Below are 13,625 nucleotides of genomic sequence, written 5' to 3' on the forward strand. Positions count from 1 at the left end.
AATCCAAACACCAACTTTATGCACTATTTATGCATGATTATATGTCAAACTTGTTTTTATCAAAATTAGCTACTAGCTGTATACAAATAATTGACTGATCAGTAGAAGTCAATAACATATGTGTTCTCTTGATGTGAAAATGGGCATAGCTTAGTTAAATGGATGAAGCCCTTCATCTTGAAACTAATTAAATCAAATAAGAAAGCAAAAAATGCAAAGCTCAAAATGGGCAGTTCCATTTATGTTCCCTAATGCAGAAACATCCTTGAAATACTTTATAAAATTCGTCAGAGATAGCAATTGGTATTCAGTTCCTCCAACAAGTACATAACTAAAGAGTGGAAGAGTGGGAGAAGATGATTTATATGCATCTAAGAATGGGCTCTATCCAGTTTCACATATTTGCACTAAAAAATAATAATAACAATGAGACAAACATCATATTGAGAAATATATAGACTGACCAGAGACAAGATTTGAATGATTAATATGCATATCAGAAGGGTGGGGGAGAGGAAGTTTGTTGCTCCCTGTGTATGCCTTATATATTTATATAGTAGATGGAGAAAATTCAATGATGGGGCGTTGCTGGGCCCTGGGATGGACACTGGTAGCACTTTGCAAAAAGCCCAAAAGTGTCAACTTGCTTGATGAAATTGGCCATGCTAGCCCACCCTCCAAATCCAAACCCAATGACCAGGACCCAGACCACTATAAAACTGTTCACCACATACATGGCTGCCCAGCTAGGGAGGAAGATTGGAAGTTTCTCTGCAGCATTCTGCACCCAAAATATACATTTTCCTAACATGTCATACTCGCAAATAATAGTTTGTACTATCATCATCTTCATTCATCTAAATATCTACAGGGTTTTTCAGTTGCAACTGTTGTACAATTATGATAACTTCTGAAGTTCTATATGTACCACTAAATTTTAATTAACAACATCAGTGGCATATCAAGTGACAATATTAGGAGGGTCCCATTTGATAAATTATTCAATGGGATTAATGTAAAATAGAGCTAGTACAATATGCTTGTACTTGGGTGCTCCATGCTAGAGTCATTAAATCAATTTATTGTTTCTAACAAACCACTAATACGCATGTCACAAAGTATGAGCCTCCAACTTCATTTGATAATTTCTTGTCCCATTAAACTCCATCCTTATTATGCACATCCTATGGCATTAATCTACAAGTAGAGGTATAAGTGCAGGCATGTCCAAGTCAAGTTTTGACCAAAAAATTGATGCAAAACTAATATACTAATTTAATAAAACATCATATCAAAAAGTATAACAATAGTAACGATATCAAAACCTGATTTTTCTAAAGCCAAACCTATACTAAGTTGTCAACTCCAAATTGACGCATACAAACAAAATCAATTTTAGAACAACATAGCCAAACTAAATTGGCTAACCATTCTTTAGTTGTAGTCAGTTTCGTTTAGCACGCTTAACTACAAGAGTAATTAGGATTAAAAAGCTGCAAATTAGTTGCCAAGAGTAGCATCAAAAGCAAGATACTTTGATTTGACAATTATCTAAAAAGCCTAAAATGTCGCTCAATTAGCCAACACATTGGTCCTATCCTTCGGCCGTACAAAGGAAAAAGCTGCAATATTTGGATTGTGAAATAGGATACAACATACTACAGGGTGTGTTTGATTGGCCCAACTTAGTCCAAGATGTGGCTAGCATGAAGAATTGTGACGAAAGCAGATAACTGAATGAAAAAGAAATGCTACCCACTCCCATAATGAAATGTTTCATGAAATTTCAAATGCTAGTCATTATAGCAACCAGTGGGGTTAAAATGGCTGTCTGTTGGAACTCACTTACAGCTTAAATCATACAGCTGGAACCACATCCATAAAATGATAAGAGATGAAAGGACCAACTCTCTTTAGGAAACTCTCACTGTTAACACTTGTACTTCGGTGACACTCTATTGGGACATAGTAGGACAGTCAAATTATTAACACAAAGTTTCCAACATACTTAGTCTTTGGTACTGATTCATATCATATAAATGTTTTCATCAATTCCAAGGACAAATAAGATAAGAATATACAGAGTAGTAGGCAGGCATTGAAGGGTTATATATATAAGTTTGAAGCTCAAACGGAAGAATCATAAGTAACAAACAGAATATTCAACCAAACGATTTTATCTCAAATGGAAGAACAAAGATGATAAAAACAGCTCTAGATTAAGCAAGGAATGTTCTGAACTCTGAGCCTAGTTTGCATTAAATATCCAATGATTCAGCTAGCAGCTAAGATTGCCTAATTAATGGAAATTTAGACAAAATCAAACCATGACCCAACAATGATATGGTCAAGAAGTGAGGGCAGATTGAATGCATCAATCAAATATTCAACTTTAGGACGAGAATTCGACAATGCCAGTTGGATAAACGCGTATTAGGTAAAATATAATTGAAGAAATGAAATAGAAAGATGAAAGGCAAAGGGCATTTACCTGTCGGGCAGAGGCAGATCTGAAAGTGAGCATATGGGCTAAAGAAGGGATGATGTAGACGGTGAAGCTAACCAGAAGCGCCCCCACCGCAGAGTTAATGGGTCCAAAAAAAGGGAAAATAATGGCCAAAAACCAAATGGGTATAACAACCGGTAATCGGGCAAGCGCCCTAAGACACATGCTCTTTGTTTCATGCATTCCAATCACTTTCTCCCACACGAAATACAACGGCGTACAAGCAAAACCAAATGTTATGAACTGTACGCCAACCGTTCAACGAAATGCGTAAGCGAAGAAAAAGAGAGAATCAAATCAAATATGCAATGAAATGAGCGAACCTGGTGAATGAGCATCAAAACGACGGCGGTGGTGCGCCATCCGTTGGTGGGAAGAAGAGAGAAAGCGTTGGAGTGAGAAAGGAGTTGGTCGCCAAAAGCCCAGTAGACGGCAGTGGCGGAGGGGATGGTTAAAGTGAAGACGTAGAGAGTGGCGATGAGATATATTAACTCGAATTTTCGAGGCTTCCACATCGCGTCCATAATTTCCCTGTTGCGCCAAAATTTTGCTTCAGTTTTTTCTTGTCTTTTCTTTTTTTACTCATTTTCAAATTCGTAGTTTTAATTCAATAAAATTTGTGGTCGCTTTCAAATAAACAAAAATGATTCCATTTACTTACCAATATAATAAAATTTCACTATCTATCATTGATACCGATAAATATCTATTGTGATTATCACAATCTATAGTTGATAGACAATGACATTTTGCTATACTTAAAAATCTTTTCAATAGTTTTACCATTTAAAATAATTATCCTAAAATTTAGACTAAATTATAAAATCTAGAAATTTTACTATTAAAAAAATACCTAGATTGCAATGTTATTTTTGAACTTTTATAAGTATTTTAAAACTACTTTTCGAGTAAAAATTCTTTAAGATTTTATACATAAATCAAGATTTGAAATGATGTGACAATTACTTAAAATAATGTGATGATCTATTTTTTTATTCTAAGTTGCAGTCATACTATTTAATTTTCATAAAAGAAATGAAAAGAATTTCTATAACAACAATAATTTTAAAATATTCATGAAAATAAGGAGTAATATTGAAATTTTTTAAAAAAACAACAAAATTTAGAGGTGTTTTATATAATTCAACCTAAATTTATAAAAGGGAGGATATTCTTTTACACCCTATGTTTTTAGAATACTTTAGGTATATTAGGGACAAGTACTATCCTAAGACTATAATAACTACCTCTTGCTATAAATACTAATTAGTAATCTCCAATTAGCTACAATCAACACTATTTCATTTTTCTATTTGAAATAGAATATGTCGGGCAGAGGTTAATTGCAGGTATTTTTTTTTTAATTTTTTCTTTAAAAAAGTTATCAACTTGTACAAACTTTCTACAATTAACCTCAACATCTCATTCCATATTGGAAAAAATGTTAATTTTTATTCTTGAATTTTGACTTTATTTTTTAAAGAAAAATATTTTAAATAGTAAAATTGCTGAAAATATTTATAAACAATAACAAAATATCACATTCTATCTGCATGAACCACGATAGACCGCAATAGACACACTAATAGACACAGATAGTAATTTATCGCGGTCTATTGCAGATAAACAGTGAAATTTGTTATATTTATAAATATTAGATTTCATTCTCCTATATTTAAAAACAATCCATTTTTAGTTAGTTTTTAAATTTCAAAATGGTATACTAGTACGTTCTACTGTTTAAACCTCTACTAATCTCTTTTAGGTTAAAAAAATCCAAATTTTAATGCATAATAATATTTTTTTTCTTCTTTTAGAAAGTTATAAAAATTTCAAACTTAAAACCTTAGTCTACCTACAAATGGTGATACCTATATTTCAGGGTGGTATGAGATAACACATCAACCTAAAATCTATGTACTAAATAAATAACAAACTTATAGTATGATGTGTAAACCAACTTACCATTATTAACAAACCCTACTTTCCCATTCCCCATTTCCTCACCCAATAACTTTGACTTTAAATGTCGTTTCTCGACGGTGAAGTAAGGAAATAAAAGATGATTGTATTTGGTTATATATAAAATTAATTATGGGCATTTTTATAAGATTTAAATAAATTAATAGATAACCAATAAATTCAATTCAAAATTTTAAACAAAATTAATTATTTAACTATCAAATAATAATATTAATTAATTATTAATTATGAATATTTGTAAAATGAGTTATTTATAACTAAAGTTATTTGGGTACCTAATTTGATGAACCAATTTAATGAGTTTATATAAATATGATGTATTAATTTAACAATCAAAATCAATTTAAAAAAATAAATATAACATTTTGTAATTAAAAAAAAAATAAAATTATAATTAATCAATGATAAACTAATTATAATTAATAGTATTAATGCAACGACTTTTTACGATTTATTATATAATTAATTAATTAATGGGAGTAGTTAAATTCATATATTAATTAATTTTAATAATATAAAATAAAAGAATAAATTTATGTATTAAAAGAGGATAGAGAATAGACATCAAGAAACCCCACATTTTTAGATGAGTATCATTGATGGAAATGCATGGGAATAGCTTATTCTCATGCCTAAAGGAGCTTCAATCCAAACCCCCATTAATAATTAGAGACGGAATATGATTGACAAATATCACTAAATGATATTTTTCGTAGAAATAGTATTCTTAATTATTTCGAAAGAAATAGTTAAGGAAGTTGATTCAAAATTGTTAGGAGATAAAAGACTTACACAGTGACAGCATGGCCACCAAAAGTGTAAAGTATGTTGGTTGCCCCAGTGAAGTAAAGCACCATTTTGGTTGGGCCAGAATGTTGGACCCCCTCAACCTTCAAATATATATATATAAAAAAAAGAATAATTAATGAGAACAATATTGATATGGGAAGAAAATGAGAATTTGATTTGATGAGTGATGAGACCTGGCCATGAAGAAGAGCTGCAATTGTCAGGTACCAAGCAGTGTAAGTAGTCATTCCAAGGCCAAGAAAAGACCATATTCTATAGTTATGAAAAGATGGTATAAACACAGTTGTAGCACAGCATGCTCCAAATATATAAGTCCATGTCCTTTTGTCTAATTTGTCATTTATATAATATATGTTGCTGCCATATTCACAAATAAACACATTAGTCTACTATTATCACCACATTGCATATTTTACTATTTCTTTTTATTTACAAGGTTTAAAACCCCTTCTATTTTCATCTCTCAACTTTACGCTGAAAAAAAAAGAACTATGTCAATCATTATTATCAAAGTTTTTATATAAAGTCACAAACATATTTTTTCTTTCAATTTAGATCATTAGACAACTATATTGGATAAGTTCTTGGAACCCACATAACACCTCACGTGTCAAGTTTTGTTATATATACATATTTTATTAAATAAAGAAACGACCCTAAATTTTAGGGCTTTTTTTAAATTTAGGAATATGACTCAACTTATTTACAACTAAAGTAAAATGTCACTGTTTATGGTGATAAACAGTATTATTCTTGATAGACAATGACAAATTTGTTATATTTGAAAATATTTTCTACGGTTTTATTATTGAAAACAATTATCCTAAACTTTACCTTTTATTTTTTGAAAGACATCCATATTTTAAAAGAAGATATAACATTAGCCTTTGACCTTTCATAAAAGTTTCAAAATTACTCTTTGTAGTAAACTTTGTTAGAATGTTGTAAACAAACACTCTTATTCAGGTCCCAATTTTTGTCATATTTTAACAAACTTAAGGTAATATCGTCAACGTGAGTATAACTCAATTGACATAAACTTGCACTATCAAATTCGATGTGAGATTCAATTCCCTACTCCACATATTGATAAAGAAAAATGTTAAGGTAATATTGAACATATGAAAAAATATGAAGGCAGGAGTAATTCATTTTCTTTTTGTTAATTTAGGCCATTTGACATTAGAGAAGAGGACATTGTGGGGTGACATAAAGACCTTGCACAAGCTATTAGCTGAATGACAGATCCAAAGAGGAGGAAAGTACAGTTGAAAGCCAATCCAGCAGCCTTCCAGTATGGACCTAACAGCCCATCCAACACTTCAAACCACTAAACAAACACAAAAAACTTCTTCAAATTTCCAAAAAAATGATCAATGGGTTGTTCTAAAGTTTTGTTTTTTTTGTACAATCTAACCTGAATAACATGGTTCTTGAAACTGACATTCTCTTTTTCCTTTCGACTTCGATACTCGACGTAAAGAATACTGATCAAATATGCAGTCCAGCTTCCAATAATCCCATAAAACACTTGAAATATGATCCCTGAGAGCATACCCAGTTGAGAAAAAGAGTATGGCAGAGTTAACAAAACCTGAGCAACCTATAAAGAAAAAAAACAAAAAACAAACTATCATGAAATTGACAAATAAAGATAAAACAGTAAATAGGTAGAAGAAGAATACATCACTAAGGTTAGAGAGTCTATCCAGTGCATTTCTCTAAACTACTCGTATGAGGCAGCAGATAACAGATTCAAGACATTTGGATTAAATTTTAACATCCACATAAGAAGAACAAAGGAAAAAAAATGATGGGTTTTGGTGGGTTTTGTGAATTTTGAAGTTTTAGGACCTGATTTGATGCACAACTAAACCAAGCATCATAAACAGAGCCACCATGCCAGAGGAGGCTTTTGAAGCTCAATGGAGATTGATTTCCCTTCTCTTCTTCATCTCTTTCAATTGACTCATTCACAGTTTGATTCATTCCTGAGAAACTGCTTCCTTCAACCTGTTTCGATGTCGCCATTTTCTTGCAGATCTACAAAAAGTTAAAAATGAGAAAACTTTCAAGGACCATATAAGGAAATGAAGACAGAATCAAATAATCAGCTGAAAAGGGTAAAAGAATAAAAAAAAAAAAAAATGCATTGCCTTTTTTAGAAGAAAAAGTTTAAATAATAAACGTATGACAGTTTCACAAATCAATGTCGTCTTTTATTGGTTTGTTGTTGTAATTGTAAACAGAGAAGGCTCGGTTTTTGAGTCTTTGACACCTGAGGAATGATGAAGCCGCAGTAAATTTATGGTCACTGAAGATCAACAGCACTGTCTTTGAATTCAAATTTCGGCTGTCTTAATTTTGCAGCTTTCTCTGGATGAAGAAGAAGAAGCCGCCTCAGGTTTCGGGCAGATTCAGCAAAGGAAAAAAAAGGAAAAAAAGAGAGAGACCCAACATAGAGTGTACCTGAAAAAAGATAGGGAAAAGAAGAAAATGGGGTGACGGTCTTTAAGAAACATGGAAACAAGAGCTTTCTACTGTTGGTCGAGGCTTAAAATGTCAATTTCCACCCACATATCAATTAAATTTTATGAAAATATCGATTTGGATAAATATTTTTAGAAAAATTATAAAAACAAAATACTCAAAAAATAAATATAAATTAGTAAATAAATCTTTTATAGTTTTCAAACAAGTTAACATGTCTATTAATTAGGGCAATTATTTTAAATGAAAAACCGTTGAAAATATATTTAAATATAACAAAATTTCACTTATCATTGTCTATCATTTTACTGTACTTAAGAATAAGTTTGGCTCATTTTACTATGTTTGAAAATAACCCTTATTTATATTATATTTATATTAGCAATATTTAGATGATTATTAATTTCGTATTTTGTGGATTTTTTTATGATATAATGAAAATATCTATTCAATCCTCGTGTCAATGTTGAAATCATGAAAACAAAAAAAATATGGATGAAAATTGGTATTTGTATTTTAAAAGGGAAATTAATTTCCCAGTAAAAAGGGCTACATTTGCTTTAAATCATGTCAAATTATTGATCATTATGAGACAGAGTCAAAAAGGGGGAAAAAATGAATGGGAAAATGGGGTGTGTTTGGGTTGTAGTTTGGCGAGGAAGAGAATAAGTGGTTTAAAGGATAAAAGCAGTAGGATGAGTGAAATTTGGTGTTTTATCTTTTTGTTGTGATAAAGAAACAAAGTTGGAAGGAGATGGTGATGTGTAAGTGATTGTATCCTCCAAAAGAGGAGACATAAGTTTTGCTTGGTGATGGGTTCTTTTCTTTGTATCAGTGTGGGAGACCCTAATTCCATGTGTAATGTCTCTCTTTTTCATTACTTTTTCACCCTTTTCTCCAAAAAGTGACTAAAAAGTATTACGTTTTTGCTAATTTGAACGTAGTTTAACGGATAAATTATCTAGTATATTTATTGAGATGGAAGTTTTAGTCTTCCACAAAATTTATCTAACATGTGTTTTGGTTATGCAATATTATAAGTTAGAAAAATTTTAATCGATATAAGCATAAGTCAACTAACATAAAGTAGAGAAAATTGTATGAATATCTCAAAATGGGAGGCCAAAATGAAATTTGATCTAAGTTTTGAAAACAACGGTTTTTTTGTTTTTTTTTATTTTTTTATTTTCACATTTTGCTTTGCCATCTTCTCGTGAAATTACCAAAATCACCCCAATTTTTTTTTCTATATCTACATTCTCTTCTCCTCTTTTTCATTCACTTATTGTGACTTTTTTTTCTTGCATATGCCTTCTTCTTTTCTTGCTCATTACAACTTTTTTTTTTCTCTTTTTTCTGCATTGTCTCTTCCTCTTCCTTTTCTCTCTGGAATCAAAGATGAAAATTGGAACAAGACCAAGGAGCGAAAAGAAGAAGCAAGAGGAAGGATCTAACTGCGAGAGGAAGATTTTGATACTACAAGAAAACACTTCTTTCCCCACGCTCAAAATCATCGAAAAATGGTCACAAACGCATCAAAAGATTCACTTTCGACGACAAACTAGTCGTTGGAGTTTGGTCAGGATATACCCATCGAGAGAGCATCTCTTAACGCGAAAACATATACCATTGGGAGTTATTGAAACTCCCGACACTTCATATACTGTGTCGATAGTTTAGAACTCCCGACGCATGTATAGACATCATCGGGAGATAATTATTAAAAAAATTAAAAATAAAAAAAAATATTGTTGAGTTTATTTCTGTCTGTTGTCTCTTGAAGTAACTTCACAAGACAAACTTCACAAGACGTCTCGTGAAGTTACTTCACAAGACAAACTTATAGTAGGTTGTAATGTGAAACTGAAGACAAACTTTGTCTCGTGAAGTAACTTCAGAAGACAAATTTATAACTTTACGAGACAAACAACTACTTTTCAACATAAAAATATATAAGATTAACTTTCAGTAAGGAAAAAGGAAGTATCCTAAAGCCTATAGCATTGAAGTAGCAATGCAATTTTACTCATTGAAGTAAGTATTCATCTTTATAATTCATCTCCAACAACATGCAGATTTAGAATGAAAATACATTAGATATTATCAAGAAAGTTATTCTAGAGCATTGCAAAATTAAATTTTCATGAAATAACTTAAAGGATACGAGGATTTCTATATATATTAGAAGTGAGATCTTTAAGGAGTGCCTCCATTTGTAACTCGGAATACAAAGTTGTTGGCATGTGGTCGAAGTAGGCCATACCTACCAAATTCTGAATGTTTAGTAATGGAGAAAAGTAGCAGAAAACAGAAAGTAAAATAATACGAAGAATTCTGAATGTTTGACTCTAAGCTAATTAAAATATTTGCTCTTAGTTATTAAATAGAGTAAAAAAAGATGGCGGAGATTAAAAGATATTGACAGCTTGAACAGGTCCATGGTCTACTATGATCACTTTCTTAAAACTGGATCAAAATCTTATCACCTAGGCGCTTAAATTCAGTGGCTCGAATTTTATCGATGGTTTTTGGACCGCCGGAATAGTTGTAGTCTCGACATGAACAAAGCAACAACACCATGAAATATTTTCAAAAAAAAAGAAAAAAAAAAAAGAGGAAGAGAAGCAACCTACAAAATGGACGACAGATGATGGCCGAACGGACGTCTAGCAGCCTCAATTTAGGGTTCTCACGCGTCTGATCTACTAAGGTTTGAAGAAAAATAAGAAGAAAGATAGATCTGAAATCTGCTCGATTTGTGGGTTTTATAACAGAACTGTTGATGGACAATGGTGCCTATCGGGAGTTCCCACACAACTCCCGACGAGTTCATTAACGCGTCGGGAGTTTGACTAATCTCTCGACAGACATGGACGACCTATCAGGAGTTTGGCTAGTCTTGACAAACCTTTACACCAAACTCCAGATGAATTGTTTTATCCGTTGGGAGTTCTTTTATATCTCCTGACGGTTATGGGAAGCGTCGACAGATCCTTCGTGGAGAATGGTCTTCTATTCCCATATCTCGACGTATGCTTTTTGCGCGTTGGGAGTTTTTACCAACTCCTAGCGCCTCATTTACGACATTGGGAGTTATCGAGCACTCTCGACCTCACTTACAACATTGGAAGTTATCAAGCACTCCCGATGGCACCCTTACGTAGTCGGGAGAGATCCTCTCTCTCGACGATTTATCTCCCGACGATCGTTTTAGACATCGGGAGAGTCCTTTTTTCTTGTAATGTGAAGTCTTGTCCAATTTGAAATTATTGTTGAAATGATAAGGAACGAGATGAAGAAGCGAGAGAAAGGAATCGGGAAAGAGAGGAAGGAACAAGACTTCCTGGGAGCGTCAAGCCCTCGCGCTCGTTTTGGGGTAAAATTGGTACCTTTTACATATGACTAACGTCAATAGAAGGTCATTTTTCATTTGTTTTTTAATCTTGGGCTAAATTTCAATTGGACCCCTGAAAATGAACTATTCGTACAAATTTTCCTATAAAATATAGTTCAAATCACCTCACCTCTATATTGAACTATATTACAAAAGATAAATAAAAGGTTATATAATTTGAACTATATTACAAAAGATAAATAAAAGGTTATATAATTTGATGTTTTATGTTACTTGTTTAGTTTATAGATAGATGATTTGTAGTAAATTCGAATATATATAGTTTATAGTAAAGATATAATACTATATTACTTCTTCTAAATAGTTGAAGCTTAATTTGATTTCTCATATTCACATGGTTTTGAACAAAATAATAATAATAATAACAACTTTTGAAAGTCAATATATAATATAAATATAAGATTGAAAATTTTGGGTATGTGATAGTCATTTTCAAGGATGTGAGTAGCATTGTAATACTTAAGGATCAATTGGCTTTATTAAGTGAATAAAGCTAACAAAAATTTATTTTTAACAAACGAAATATGTTGTTATTAATTTGTCACACCTATTCTTTATGGACATGCATTCAATCAATAAACTTTTTGTATGATAACATTATAATTCAAGTAATGGAATAAAAATTCTCTAAAAGTCATAATGAGAAAGAAATGTGAATATATGATTTTGAAGAGATTTTCGATGCTTTAATTTGTTGAGTTTTGAGAATAAATTCAAAACTATGAGTTGGAAGAGACTAACAATATCTTGATTCCTCGAATTTACATTAGAACCGGGAATTGTCAAATATAAGATTTGATCTTTTGAAATTATAAAAATCATAATAAAAGATGTGATACATTATTAGGGAATAGGGAAGCTTGGTTTGTACTCCCAAATTGGAATAGGTGATGAGAAGAGATGGATGATAAACAAATCTTGTGGGGGTCCATGCATGAATAGAAAGAAGTCATGTGATTAAAATTTGACAAAAACAGCCAAGTCTTTAAGAATTTGGTGAACTAACTCCCTTCTCACTGTCAAAAAAGTTTAATTTGTTTGTAGAATTCAACCCTTATGTTTGATCTAATGATTTGAATGACCATTTTTACCATTCATCCCATTACATCCAAATTTATGAAACCCAATAAAAAAAAAATTAAAAATCTAATCACGTGTATCAATTATTCGAGAGGGTTAAATAAGATGTGTAATTAATATTTCAAAGTTAAAATTAATTCACTTAATATTCATTCGATCTCGTGGTTGAAAATATGTGCTTTAATCAATTAAGTTATGCTCATAAGTGATAAAAGATGGAGACAAGATTTTATATGCTTGAGTTTGTGCAATATCTAATATATTGGTTTGTTTATGTGTTTGTTTATAGATTGGTATTTGTTTTCTTTTTTTAGGTCAACAAATGTGAAGGTGAGAAAATGAGCTCTAATTTGAAGAGAAGAAAATAATATCTATTTTGGTCTCAAATTACCAATTTAGCCTTGGAGGCAAACATCCCATGAGTAATCAATAGAAAAGGGTAAGGGCACTTTCGGCAAGATTCTATAATATTTTCTCACTTTTCCACAATATGCACCTTGTCTCACAATCTCCATGCCTCTCTTTCATCAATAATCATGTGTGCTCATTAGGATGATTTTGAAGAAGCTTTATACTCAATTTGAATTTCACTCTCATGAATTTGAAATGCTACATATACATAATACATCAATCAATGGTTGGCTGGACCAATTTACCTACCGTTATAGATTGAACTCATTTTTTTTAAGACTTTTACTAAACTCGTGGTCTTTATTGACTACTAGGTCAATTATGATATTAAATTAAGATATATTATTATGAAATAAAATTTTTGAAGTGAGGAGATTTGAACTTTTTGACCTCTTAATCGATGACTCATGTCTACCTATTAATTTACATACTCAAAGTCATATTATTGACTTGTTAAAAATTAATTAAATAAAGACAAAGTCTTAAATAGTTATTTGTTTGAAGTCTATTTGATAAAATAAATATGCTAAGATTAAAATTACAAGTTTAGTTCTTGAACTTTTATGTTACTTTGTGTCTATTTAGACCTTAAATTTTAAAAATTGTCTAATATATCTTTATATTTTCACTTTAATTTTGAATCCAATTGATACTTGAATTCTTTAATTTTGTATCTAGTAGAGTGATTGATCTTGTTTGATATATATATATATATATAAACTGAATACAAAATTGAAAAGTCTCATTTGGTTTAATGTTATATCAATAGATCAATTAACTTTTAAAAAATGTATTCGACATAAATTTGAACACCACTTTTAATTTTTTTTTTTTAGGACGAGCATAAAAGATCCAAAAGTTATTATCCATTTGCAGCACAAAAATTATTTTTTAGTACAGCTTAAAATCACACCTCGTGTAGTTATTAAT

General features: G+C 31.1%; 1 protein-coding gene across 3 annotated transcripts; it reads right to left on the reverse strand.

Annotated features, from left to right (window-relative positions):
- Positions 1-238: 238 nt before the first annotated feature.
- Positions 239-7,797, reverse strand: LOC120075249 (auxin transporter-like protein 1). Of its 3 annotated transcripts, none has more exons than XM_039028468.1 (9): positions 7,578-7,797; positions 7,154-7,342; positions 6,717-6,902; positions 6,517-6,629; positions 5,473-5,551; positions 5,282-5,379; positions 2,830-3,037; positions 2,492-2,749; positions 239-781 (listed from the first exon to the last, which is right to left on the reverse strand). In XM_039028468.1, the coding sequence occupies exons 2-9, from the start codon at positions 7,328-7,330 to the stop codon at positions 572-574; spliced, it is 1,329 nt and encodes a 442-aa protein (XP_038884396.1). In that variant the 5' UTR covers positions 7,331-7,342; positions 7,578-7,797; the 3' UTR covers positions 239-571. The 3 variants fall into 3 exon arrangements, with proteins under 3 accessions (XP_038884396.1, XP_038884394.1, XP_038884395.1); XM_039028466.1 differs by having other exon boundaries at positions 5,473-5,656; XM_039028467.1 differs by having other exon boundaries at positions 5,473-5,656; positions 7,456-7,587.
- Positions 7,798-13,625: the final 5,828 nt, after the last annotated feature.

This window comes from Benincasa hispida, chromosome 4, assembly GCF_009727055.1.
Source record: "Benincasa hispida cultivar B227 chromosome 4, ASM972705v1, whole genome shotgun sequence".
NCBI classification, from domain to species: Eukaryota; Viridiplantae; Streptophyta; class Magnoliopsida; order Cucurbitales; family Cucurbitaceae; genus Benincasa; species Benincasa hispida.